At 47.4% G+C, this 12,303-nt stretch overlaps 2 protein-coding genes across 2 annotated transcripts in view; one reads left to right on the forward strand and one right to left on the reverse strand.

Annotated features, from left to right (window-relative positions):
• Window positions 1-1,992: 1,992 nt before the first annotated feature.
• On the reverse strand, window positions 1,993-2,844 carry LOC122369538. The gene has a single exon (XM_043344338.1). It carries the CDS (start codon window positions 2,842-2,844, stop codon window positions 1,993-1,995), a length of 852 nt encoding a protein of 283 aa, XP_043200273.1.
• A 2,327-nt stretch (window positions 2,845-5,171) lies between these two features.
• The window catches only part of LOC122369541 (rho GTPase-activating protein 44-like), a 45,169-nt gene continuing 38,037 nt past the window's right edge, over window positions 5,172-12,303 (forward strand). The window contains exon 1 of the mRNA XM_043344361.1: window positions 5,172-5,512. Within this exon, the coding sequence (XP_043200296.1) occupies window positions 5,433-5,512 (80 nt within the window). The 5' untranslated portion in view covers window positions 5,172-5,432. The remainder of the gene's footprint in view (window positions 5,513-12,303) is intronic.

A 12,303-nucleotide genomic window follows, 5' to 3' on the forward strand; every position in this document is an offset into this window, starting at 1 on the left:
AATCGACCCGCTCCGTCACCGTTGCGACAGAAAACAGTCACCCGACTGAAAATACAGTGATTTAGATCCCGCGCCGGATATAGGGCTGCTGATGAATGAGCGAGCTGGTTTTCCGCTGTTGGGATAAACCGGATATAAACAGGAATTCAGTTATCTGACGGGAAGGTCTGGGAGAAGGTCTGTGTGGTGAGACTTAATTTGGTCAGTGGGAAATACCTTCCAGCAATTGGGTCGATAATGCAACAAATTTGTTTTTTTTTTTTTTTGGCTAGGTTTACATCACCTCGCGGCTCGGGCCCACCAGCCATCTGTGACTTGTAACAAAAAATCACACACACACACATACTGTACATTTTATTGAGCGTTACGGTCCAAGGCGGACATGAGGACAGGTGGCGCCGCCGCCACTCGCATAGCGGCGGGAATGTGAACTAACCTGTTTACCATAGGGCCGCTTTGCTAACGGCCGCTGCGGGCGCCGTTTCGGGCTAGTTTTGACTTTGTACCGCAATTAATGGTTTATTTATAATAAAAATGGACTAGCGAGAGTCGTGCCGGAATCAGAATTCAATGTTCTACAAAACTAAGCCATTTTCATTGTGATCACGTCATCGACTTCACCGCCCAACCCAAAAAAGCAGAAATATGTCGTGTCACCGGTGATTACACGCAAAAATTCTTTGGCATATAGCATAAAAACCAGAACACCTTTGACTGCAGCGACTATGCGGTACTACAGAAAATTGTATGGACTACCTAATGGTGCCCATTACTTAATAATTAAGCTGAGTATTTCGTCGCCTAACTCTTGTAAAACCGTATGTCCGCTTGTCTATGGAGTTTGGACCGTAACGGCCCTGTCTGACTGAAGGCATAAATAGTGTCCAGGATTTCCAACGTCTCGACTCTCGAGCCTCAGCAATGCATTTACTCATAGTGTTGAGACTTGGAAGGATCATTTCGCAATGATGATGCCTTATATGATAACACCAAAGGTGTCATATGAAAATAAAAATGTTGCCGAGGCTCTGCTGCTCGTTCATTGAGAAATTTGAGCTATTTGTACCTATTTGTCTGAATATTGTTTAGCTCGTCTCAACCAACACCCTAACTTCAGCATTAATCAACGGATCGCCACCTCCCGGGACCCCGGGAAATCCACCAGTGTTTGCGCAGCCGGGTGGAAGCCTGCTGCATGTATTCATTCCATAAAAACACCGAACACAGCGCAGTGCTAGTGCGTTAGGGGACAGCTAATTGACACGCGTGAGTGGCATGGTCGAGAGATGCCGCAGGCAATTAACCACTACCCAGAAACGACGGGGCGATGGCCTGTAAAAAAGTGTCCTTCAATATATCATGGTCGAATAAGTCCTTAGCTAAAATAAAATTCAAAACTTGTCGGCTCAAAGCATTTTCAGTCGCCATTCGCTCGTCGGCCGTCTTTGGCTGCTTCAATCTTGTGAGCCATGCGGCACAGTATTCTCCAGGCGCTGTCTTTTACTGCCATCTAGTGGCCAGCTTATCAACTAGGGAGTCGTGCGGCACAGCAGGCTACAGGCGCTGACTTTTACTGCCATGATCTAGTGGTGGGCTGACAAACTAGTAAGCTATGCGGCATAGTATTCTCCAGGCACTGACTTTGTCTGCCATCTAGTGGCCAGCTTATCAACTAGTAAACTTTGCGGCACAGCATGCTACAGGCGCTGACTTTTACTGCCATCTAGTGGCGGACTGGTGAACTGGTAAGCCATGCGGCACAGCATGCTTCAGGCGCCGGCGCCGCGGCCGTACTCGGCACTATTCTTTAGTCAGGCCAGTGAGTCAGGCGCAGATTATCCAATGCAAACTGCCCAAGTTCTTCGATGGAAACTCACTGAAACTAGTTACCTTACCTTACCTTACCTTAGTTGGTCATCGGGTTATAAGGCCACTCGGCCTATGGGTCCCGCTCGTATCGAGTGAAAGGCATAATCGGAGAGGCTATGGTCCTTAGTACAGGGTAGGGATGTCGAACATCACGCTCGACCAGTGCCGGTCCAGCCGCGCCTTGAAAGACGACAGCGACTCAGCAGCGACGACGTCTGTTGGCAGGGCGTTCCAATCGTTGATGATTCTGACGCTGAACGCGTTCCTGCGAGAAAGATGCTTGGCGTTTGGTTTCCTCAGCTTCCACTGGTGGCCTCGCGTGTTTTGCGCTTCGTGTCTCGTCAGCAGTGACTCAAGCGGCACATCCAGAAGTCCGTGGAAGAGCTGGTACACGGTCACCATATCTCCACGGCGACGGCGGTAGTGCAGCGATGGGAGGCCGAGGCGGCGAAGCCTGTCAGGGTACGGCAGGTCTCTGAGGTCCGTGATCAGGCGGGTCGCGCGTCGCTGCACTCTCTCCAGTCTCTTCTGGTCTTCTTTGGAGAATGGACCCCAGATGGCGTTCCCAAACTCGAGGAAGGGTCGGACTAAGGCCTTGAAAAGAAGAGGCAAAGTGAACTCATCCAGGTTCGCAAACGACCGACGGATCACTGCGAGTATCTGTGAAGCCTTGGCGACGGCAGCGGCTGTCTGCTTGTGGAATCTTAGCTGCCTGTCGATGATAATACCTAGGTCTCGTTCCTCCTCGCAGGCGGCGACAGCAGTTCCATTCAAGTGGCACGTGCGGTCTGGGTTGTGGAAGCCTAGGTGCATGGTCTTGCACTTCGCACCATTGAAGGGGAGCAGCCATGTCTCCGACCAGCGGACCAGAGCGTCGATGTCGTCCTGCAGGCCATCGTGGTTGGCAGTCATCTTGCAGTACAGCTTGGTATCGTCTGCGAACATCTTCACTGTGTTGGTGACCTGTGCTGGCATGTCATTCACATACACTGTGAAAAGTGCAGGACCGAGAACGGTGCCTTGCGGAATGCCGCTTGTTACTGGAGCCCAGGCTGACTTGCATCCCCGAACAACCACCCTTTGAAGGCGCTCAAACAGGAAGGATTGGATCCAGTTCAGGAGTCGACCCGACACACCATAAGACCTCAACTTGCCTAGGAGTCGCTTGTGTGGTACCGAATCGAATGCCTTGGCGAAGTCTAAGTACGCCACATCAACAGGTACTCCCTCTTCCATGGCAGCAGTCCAGTCCTCAATCACCCCCAGGAGCTGTGAGGTGCAAGACCTTTTGGGGAGAAACCCATGCTGAGCCTGATGTAGCTGGCCAGTTGAGGTTAGGTGTGCAAGTAGGCTGTCCCTTACCAGTGACTCAAGCACTTTGCACGGCACTGCAGTGAGACTCACGGGTCTGTAGCTTGATGGCTCCTGACGATCTCCTTTTTTGAAGATGGGCGTTATCTCCCCTGTCTTCCACTCTGCGGGTAGACATCCAGAGTCCAGAGATTTCCTGAAGAGGAGACTGAGGGGGTGAGATAAGACGCGCGCAGAGTTACGAAGTACACTGGGTCGGATACTGTCAGGCCCTGGGGAGCTTCGTGGGTTTAGTGCAGCCAGTTTTGCTTCAACCTTCTGGGGAGACACATCGACATCTTCCAGTGACGGACCGTTGAAGCTGCCGTCTAGAGTCGGTGTAGTGCCAGGTCCTTCAACCGTGAAGACACTGCCAAAGAAACTGTTCAAGATGTTTGCAATCTTCTGGCTATCTGAGACAACAGAGCCGTCTTTGTCCTTCATGGTTGCAAGATGGCTTCTGGTCCGGAGTCTGGTGTTGGTGTACCTCCAGAATCCTTTTGGGTTGTGCTTTAGGTCTGCAGCAAGTTTCCTCTCATAATCCTTGCGAAGACTCCTGGTCAGCCTCCTCAGCTCATTGCTGCAGCGCTTAAAGCGGGCGTGGTCAAGCAGGCTCTGGGTACGACAGTAGGTGCTCCAAAGCAACTTCTTCTTTTTCCTCAGCTGGAAAGCCTGGCGATTCATGTAGAAGTTCACATTTGCATGTTTCTTCCTCTTGGATGAGCATGATTGGATGGCATTCACAAGCTGTGTTTTGAAGAATGCATAGGCGCCGTCCAGATCCATGGCAGCCATCGGAGACCAATCAACATCTTGAAGAACGCTAGATAGCCGGTTGAAGTTAATGCGGTCAGAGCAAATCCTGGTGTAAGCACCTGCTAATGGGGAGCAGGTGACCGTAAACTGCAGCATCACATGGTCGCTACTTCCAAGTCCCGGAAGATATTCCAGCCCCTTCACCATGCCTTCTTCTTTGGAGAAGATCAGGTCCAGGATGCTGGGAGCTTCACCATGTCGATAACGAGTTGGGTGGAGGACATGCTGAAAGAGGAAGCAGTCCTGGATGGTGTCAATAAATGAATGGCAACTGTGACCTACAGGAGCCGGAGAGCTTTGTGTCGACCAGTCAATCTGGGGGAGATTGAAGTCACCCACGAACACTATGTGTGAGAAGGTCTCGGAACATGCTTGACGGATGAGTTGGTTCATCTGGTTGATACTGTCTTCAGCGGAGCCGGATGGGCTGCGGTACAAACATCCGATGAGTAGGCAGTCACCTCCCCTTAGTGACAGTGACACCCATACATTTTCAGTGGTTGAAGCATCAAAAAAGACTTCGCTCACTTTAAGGTGCTCTGCGGCATATACACAGATGCCTCGGATGCCACTGCTCCCTAGGTTCGAGGTCAGGGGAGTAAAGTTATGATGCACTGAGTACCCTGGGATCTGAAGTAGAGCTGGGTCAATGGGTAATCTCTGGGCCTTGGGTATGACTTCAGTCAGAAGAATCAAGTCCGGTTCCTTGTTGCAAATCAACATACACAAGTCATCTCTTTTGTTGATGAACTGATCACAGTTGGTGTACAGAACAGTCAGGTCTTCCTTTGCTGACTTAACATCTTTGGGGTGCACTCTTAGTCATTCAGCTGCTCTGTACGCAGACTGGTTTGACTGAGAACGGCTCCCACGAGTGTCTTCAACTGGCTGGTGCAGGTTACCCTCCTCCTCCCGGGTCCCCGTGTTCCCGAGGCTCCTCCTTCCATGCCATAGTTGTGTCAATCATTTTCATCACTGAAACTGTAAGGAAGAGAAAATAAAACGGTTTCAGTCCTGTGCTTTATAGTAAAGGAAGTTCTCTAGCTCAGAAATATTTTTTTGGATATGGCAGCTTTCTACACCACAAATGTAGCAATCGAGTCACTTTTGTAGACAATTTGGCTTGCGCCTAGCAAAAGAGGAGTGGCCGACGAATTATGATGTGTTCCATATTTCCGACAAAGAAAGATATGTGATGGCAGTGGGTAATTTTCAAGAAAGTAACAAAAATCCCAAGTCATACCTTTGGAATTTGGTCATGAGAACTGAAGCTGAGTGTGAAGGTGTAACAGTGCCTCATTGTGCCTAAACTGAACAGCGTTTGTGATACGTGCCTCGCCTTGCTCTCCTTATTCATATTTGAGACACTATTCAGTGAGTTCAGTGAGGAATACTGCATGGTATTTACTGAAAGCAATCAGAAGATGAAGAAGCAATTCTTTCGAGTGAAGCAGCTGGCGGATCAGGCCATTGCCAGGTAAGGTGTTCTCGCCTCTCGGCATGTCAAAATCCTTATTCCTGAGAAAACTGGTGTAGGTTTATCATCCACTCAAACAAATTCACCTGCAGTGCTTGGAAATCAATCACCTTTTGATTGTAGACCTACCTGCTCATATTTCTTGCAGCTGAATTGCTTTCAATTTGTCTGTGGGTCATGTACGACATTTTAATGGTGACTATTTAGGAGAGGTGGGAAAGGCGCCCTCGGGGCCTGTAGCAGAGCATGCGTCTCTGAATAACCCAAAAATAAATTATTGAAATTTAAAAAGTTATTTCCTACAGAGCCTTAAAATTCACAAGCTACAAGAATTTGAAATAGTATTATTAATACAAAAAAAGTGCCACAATGTGTGTTGCAATTTCAAGATTTATGCCCTTGGGCCACCTACCCTGAACATCCACCATTTTTATGTGTAGGTTTGTTGTAGCATTTGCTGGTCTGTACCCATAGCTGAAGAATTGTTGGGAACTTTGGGTGGTAACAGGTAAAGCACTGCAGATCTCACACCCTGATTGGGCAGCCTGCTCTTGGCCTTTGCCATCTATTGCTGCCCTGAAGCCCAGTGGTCAGGTTGCGGTGATATATTTGTGGTGTACTAATTCCTACATTTCCTCTCAATGCCCTGCCTCTATCCATGTCTGTAACTGTGTATGCTTGAATGATGCCGGGGGCGGATGAGAGGGGCTGGGCAGCCAAACCAGGTGCAGCAGAAGATAGTGCTTGGTGGTAGGTCCATCATCTGTTCCATTCATTCAGTCAGTTTCTTTTTCTAGTAGATTTCTGACAATTCTCATTGCTGTCATGCTGAGAAGTAAGATTGAAGTGTTCGTCTCAATTGGTGTAGTACATAGAAAATGCAAGCCTCATGAAGGCTTGTTAGACAGTAGGTATTATTACTTTATTATTAGGGTTTCTGTGAAGAGTGGCTGACAATGATAAGGACGGCGGCGGTCGCTGCGAGTGCGGCGCGGGCGTGCGTGCAGTGGTGGGGTGATCCGACTCGGGCGATAGCACGTAAGAGCGGAAAGGTGCTGCGATTTAAGCAATATTGCTTTGGCACCAATTGGCAAGCATTGTTTTGTACGTGTTCTGATTAATGTAATAAATTTATCCAGAATTGGAGGATCAAAAGCATGCGATAGCATGCTTTTGCATCCGGAAATTCCCATTGGTGGGTCGCTGAAAAAAAGTTCGGCTGAACCTGTTTGTCAGTGAGTGTGTGTGTGAGTTTGTCCAAGCTTTTTTGGACCTGGAATTAAAATGGGTGGACCGATCGGGACGAAAGTGGGACCGTTTGATTCGTCTCCGGCGAGGTAAACTTTTGGTGCTGGCCTCGGTTCGCTCGGTGCTTCGTGGCACATGCTATTCCGCTTCAAAGTTTCGGTGACACGAAATTTTTTGTCAAGGCTACAGGTCAACCCGAGGTCACGGGCAAAGCCATACTGGCGGGACACATCGGTAACACCTTGAACCAGTTTCCAGGGGGGTCACCGTCTGCGAGGGGTGCAGGCTGCACGTGCTGGGGTCGGAAAACCGTTTTGACGTGAAATCCTCTGGCTCAAAGAAATTTTAAGCTATCAACCTCAAAATCGGTTCAATGGTAGTCCCAGGCAAGGCCTCCAAAATAATGCACATTTGGTTGAGCTAAACTCTGTGGTGCATGAGCTATGCACGTGCAAGCCGATTGCACCCCTTCGTACGTTGCCACGCCTGCAGGGTAAACGGCAGCTCTAACTGGTTCAAAACTTGCAGGTCATAAGAAGAATACATTTGATCACGACATTCCGGCGAGATAATATCCGAGGGGTGCAAGCTGCGCGTGCGGGGGGCGGATAACGGTTTTGACGAGGGATCCTCTGATCCCGGGAAACGTCGATCTAGCGACACAAAAGTCGGTACACTGATAAAACTAGACACACGCTACATGATGTTATGAAAATGACTGCACTGGGGTGCCTGGGACATGAACTATGCACGTGCAGTTAATTCATATCTTACTGTAGGTAGATCTCCACATGAATCTCACGTGCTTCCAAGCATTTTTGGGATGCTTCGGTTGGTTTCAGGTTCAGTCCAAGCTCAGTCGTTGGCTCAGTCTGGGTTTCGGTGGTTTTGCCCGGTGTGTGCCCTCAGTTTCGTTCCTCCAATTCTGGCCCAAGGCAACGCAAGAGCGCTGCCGGCATCTAGTTCTATCTATCTATCTACAACAATACCTACATTACAAGGTGATTCATTTGCAAGTTTGTTGCTCATGCCTGCTAGTGCTCCAGCCCAAATAATGTGCTTTATTGAATGTTTATCATGCCAGTGCGGCCAAATTGGTTTAGCGTTAGGGGGAGGATGTATAAAAAAGTCGTATGAGGATGTCACTATTTTCAAAAAACTCGTCTTCAGTGTCATTTTAGGTGCAGTTTTTACAAGTTATGTGGAAAAAAACTATACCTGACGTCAAGCTCTGGTGGAAGGTAAAAAAAATCCATCAAAGATGTTAAAAAAAAAACACACATTGCAAGCGCGACAGTACGAGTATGACGGTGCGAATCGTACATTGGAACATTTATAGTCTTTATTCCTACACTAGGTATGCTTTCACAACAAAAACGTTGTGATGATGTAATTTTAAAATTTCTGAGGATGTCATTATACTTTTCATTGGGGGTGACTTTCCCCGCAACATCACCAATTTGGCCACACTGTATCATGCCCTATTGTTTAGATAAGGCCAATGGCATGGCCTCATGTTTTATCTAGAGCTTCTAACATTATCACACCCAGGGTGCTAAAGAGTCATCACACCCAACATTGAGAAGGTGTGCAATGATTACACATTGTGCTCTTGCAATATTAACAAGCTTGCTATATTGCTATTTATAGAGCATATTCTATAGTTCAGATTCTTATGAAGAGTATGATCAACTTGAAATCTTTTCTTTCATTCTGTTTACTTTTTCTACTCCAGATATTCTATTCCGGCATCTGACCAACCCACAGTGTCTGACCCTTCGGCTCGATCGCTAGAGTCTTTTCTATCGCCATGCTGCCTAACCCTTCCCCGTCATGTGGTGCCCGTCGGCCGGAAGTTTTGTAGATAGTTTCGTGGCCTACACGGGGATTTCCGTCTCTATCAGCTTTGACTGGAGAGCGCTCTTCTCTGTGGTCATGCGCGTTTTTCATGAGACGGTGTTTGGTTTGCTATCTAAGCGTACGCTCCGCGCTCTCGATAATGATTCTCCACGTACAAAAATGTCATGTACTTATAAGATACATGACTCTCATGTCCTGCGGCTGCTTAGCATAGATACTTACTCCTACTCTTCAGCTCATCACTGTTGACTTTATCGTAATTCTCCGATATTACATCGAAACAAGATGATATATGATTTCGAGGTACACTGTTTTGATACGAATAGTCTTACGAATAGTCTTACGAATAGTCTTGCGAATAGCAAAGTATCGTACTCAAAGGATATCTGTTAGCGGTTTCTGAAGGAAGGTAGTCATCCACAGCACGCCACGTACCCACTCCCCATCCATCTTCATCTTTTGGACTTTTGGACCTTGCTCGGGCGGGACATTTTACGAGATTTCGACAAACATCACGTGATTTTCGCAAGATTTTCGCCTCTCTGCCTTCGAGCAAAACATATCTAAACTCCACCATTCCACGTGAATGAAAACGAAACGGTAACTCCATTCCTGGCGAACGCATACTGTTGAAGCGGAAAATCGACATCACTGGAAAGGGAGAGGAAGCCATATTGCACGGCCCCCGGTCAACAGACATGGTAGCCCAAATCTAGTCGGATATGAAAATTCTTCTAAATCCATAGGCTTTAATGCTAAATTGACTATATTTGAGAGGGTTTTATGAAGATACATGACCAGATACAGAAAAAAGCGAGATGCTATCTTGTAGATTAAATCGTCTGCTATCTGCGACTTTTGAAGTGTTTTTCAATCTGAGGTAGGTACAGAAATCGTGTTCCCAAGAGACTGAAAGTAGCCATGCTTTACATTAGACCCAATGGCAAAAATTTGGAATCTGACGAAATTGGCCATTTTTACGTCTGATTTATGAAAATTCTAGACAGGATATATAGAAACCCGAGGTGCTATCAGGTGGGAAATTTCATTGTCTATTACCGCTTTTTGAAGTGTTTTTCGATCTGAGACCGGCAAATCGTGTTCCCAAGAGACTGAAAGTAACCCTGTTCTACAGCAAGACAATGGCAGAATTCTAATATTTGATGGAAGATATCTTAGGTGATAATAACCTTACTACTAATTGCAATGCTTCATTGGAAAGCTCAAGACTGGCACTGTCATCGGTCTTTGCATTGCTATTTCACAGAACAACAAGAAATAACGTTTTGAAGCCTTTGAATATTGACTTACTTTTCGTCGACGGGCTCGATCCCCATCACCACCAACAATTTTCCGGGAAGTCAGGATTTTGCAGATATTTTAAGCAGAATTGCAGAGCTGTGTTAATACTACGGCACTTGAATACACATTTTAAGAAAACTGCTTTTTTCTTAGCATGAGTTACATCTCAGAAACAGCAACATGTCGATATAATGAGGAAAAATAAGTGCAAATGATCACGCAAGAGAGTATCCTTAGCTCCCTAGCAACCACCTAGCAACGTAAGGCAAAATAGTAAACAACTCCTTTTGATATCAGGTACTCAGCCTTGGAAGCACACTAGACGGTCACCATACTGGGCTTCATACTGAATTTTGCATACCAGAATGGATGTTTCCAACTAAAATTATTTTTTCGCGAAATTTATCTTTGTTGCCCTACTATTTTTCATAAAACCGAGATATACAAACTTCATAATATCAAAAATGATATTGCGATAATGAAAACCGCCATATAAAACAAGATAATTGCTGAGATCATGCCTACTAAACTTGGTCCTACCCCCTAATTCAATATACCCTGATATTGCAAGCAACTTTCAATTCAGCTTTGACAACGTGCGACTGAGCTGATGTTTGATCAGATGTGATGTGTGATATGATGTGTTGATGTAACTGCTGACGTGGCTCAGATTTGAGATCGCCCGCGGGTGGCTATCATAAGCACGTTGGGGGGCTACATCATTGCATAGTTTTTCCTTTTCTTAACTGGGGAAGCTTCGCTTATATCTCGCGAACGTTGAACCAGAGAGGACGGGGCCATGTGTTGTAATCTGAAGCAGAAGAAGAAAGTTTTGCACTGCTCGGTATGGTTTTGATTGCAGTTGGCCACTGACATCGCGATTTATCATTGGTTATTTTATTTGTAACCTTAACCAGTGCGTGGGAGCTCGACAATAATTATTCTCCGTATCCGAGAGCAGCTAGCTGTAATATGAACTGTAGGCATGTAACCAATATTCTACCCACATTGGGCAATCGTCTACCCACATGGCCGGTTCACGGTATATTTAGAGACTCATATTACCTTGATAACATAAAAACCAACATCGGTTGGTTTTTCGTCGGAACGGAATTAGCTCTTTACCCCGTCGGGCAACCTGCCAGAGGTTTCCCTCGACCCACTCAGTTTGTTTCATGTATGCCTTGCACAATTTGCTACCACACGAAACTAAAATTGCCTGCAGAAGGAAGATATTTTTGGCCTGACGTGCCAAGTACGCGGTTCTCGGGTTCATGTCTGCTATGACTGGTTAAAACCGATGTGTGTCAGAAGACGACTTTGGTGCTGGTTTTTCTGAACTGGAAGATTAGTGTGTGAGACAACTTTGGTTATTGAGTACTGATCTGTGTGTTTGTGGGTGTATCGCTGGCCATGTATTCAGCTTGCAATCATGACTGACGGCTTCTACAGTTTTCAACCAACACAACAAAAATGAAATTACCACATCTGACCGTGGGTTTAGCAGCCGTACCCTCTATATCTTCACACATTCAGCGCGGGGCGTGGCTCACCTTTTCTAAACAAAACAACCAAGGTTTTAGTATACCTGCCACGCGTCGGCCAGCTGACGCAATCGCGCCTCTAAAACACTGCCCAAAATGAATATCTAAATCGCACACAGTGTTTGACGCTCAACTAATCAAACGTAACTTTCGCGAGCGAAACACTCCGCCGCCCGCTGGTTCTCTACATACCAGTTCGCTGATAAACTCAGTCAGCAGCACAGCTCTCTTCCACCGGAAGCAGTACGACGAGCTTCCGGACTGGACGAGTCAGCTCCACACATCCGGCAGAGCGCGACGCTCCGCTGCCATCACTGGAGCCGCACCGCACGTTCACCGTCCTTATCCGGCCGTCTCGGCCGGGGAACACCGCAGTCACACGACCCAGACGCCAGGTGCCGCGCAGTACGTTCGAACTCTGTAACATAACAATGTCACCTATACACACATTACGACGCTCAGTGTGCCACTTAGGACACACCAGCAGGGACGGAAAGTAGTCCCTCGTCCACTTTCTCCAGAAGTCGTCCACCAGTCTCCAGACGAAGACCAGTCGCTGAGCCGATGTAGCTGAAGTACACCAGGGCCCGGAGGGCGCTCTGCCGCTGGCTCGCCCGAGCAGGAGATCGTTCGGACAGAGGTAAGTACCGTCCTCGATGTCTTTTGGATGTCGTCCTACTGGCCGCTCGTTCAGGAGGTTCGCTACCTCGCAGAGCACGGTCTGGAGCTCCGGGAACGTTAGCACCTGCTCTCCGATGACACTCTGAAGTGCTCGCTTCACCGATTTGATCAGAGCCTCTGAGCAGCCGTTTTGCCATGGGGCATCCGGAGCGCTGA

The sequence above is a fragment of the Amphibalanus amphitrite genome, unplaced genomic scaffold, assembly GCF_019059575.1.
Source record: "Amphibalanus amphitrite isolate SeventyFive unplaced genomic scaffold, NRLGWU_Aamphi_draft 001047F_arrow, whole genome shotgun sequence".
Lineage (NCBI taxonomy): Eukaryota > Metazoa > Arthropoda > Thecostraca > Balanomorpha > Balanidae > Amphibalanus > Amphibalanus amphitrite.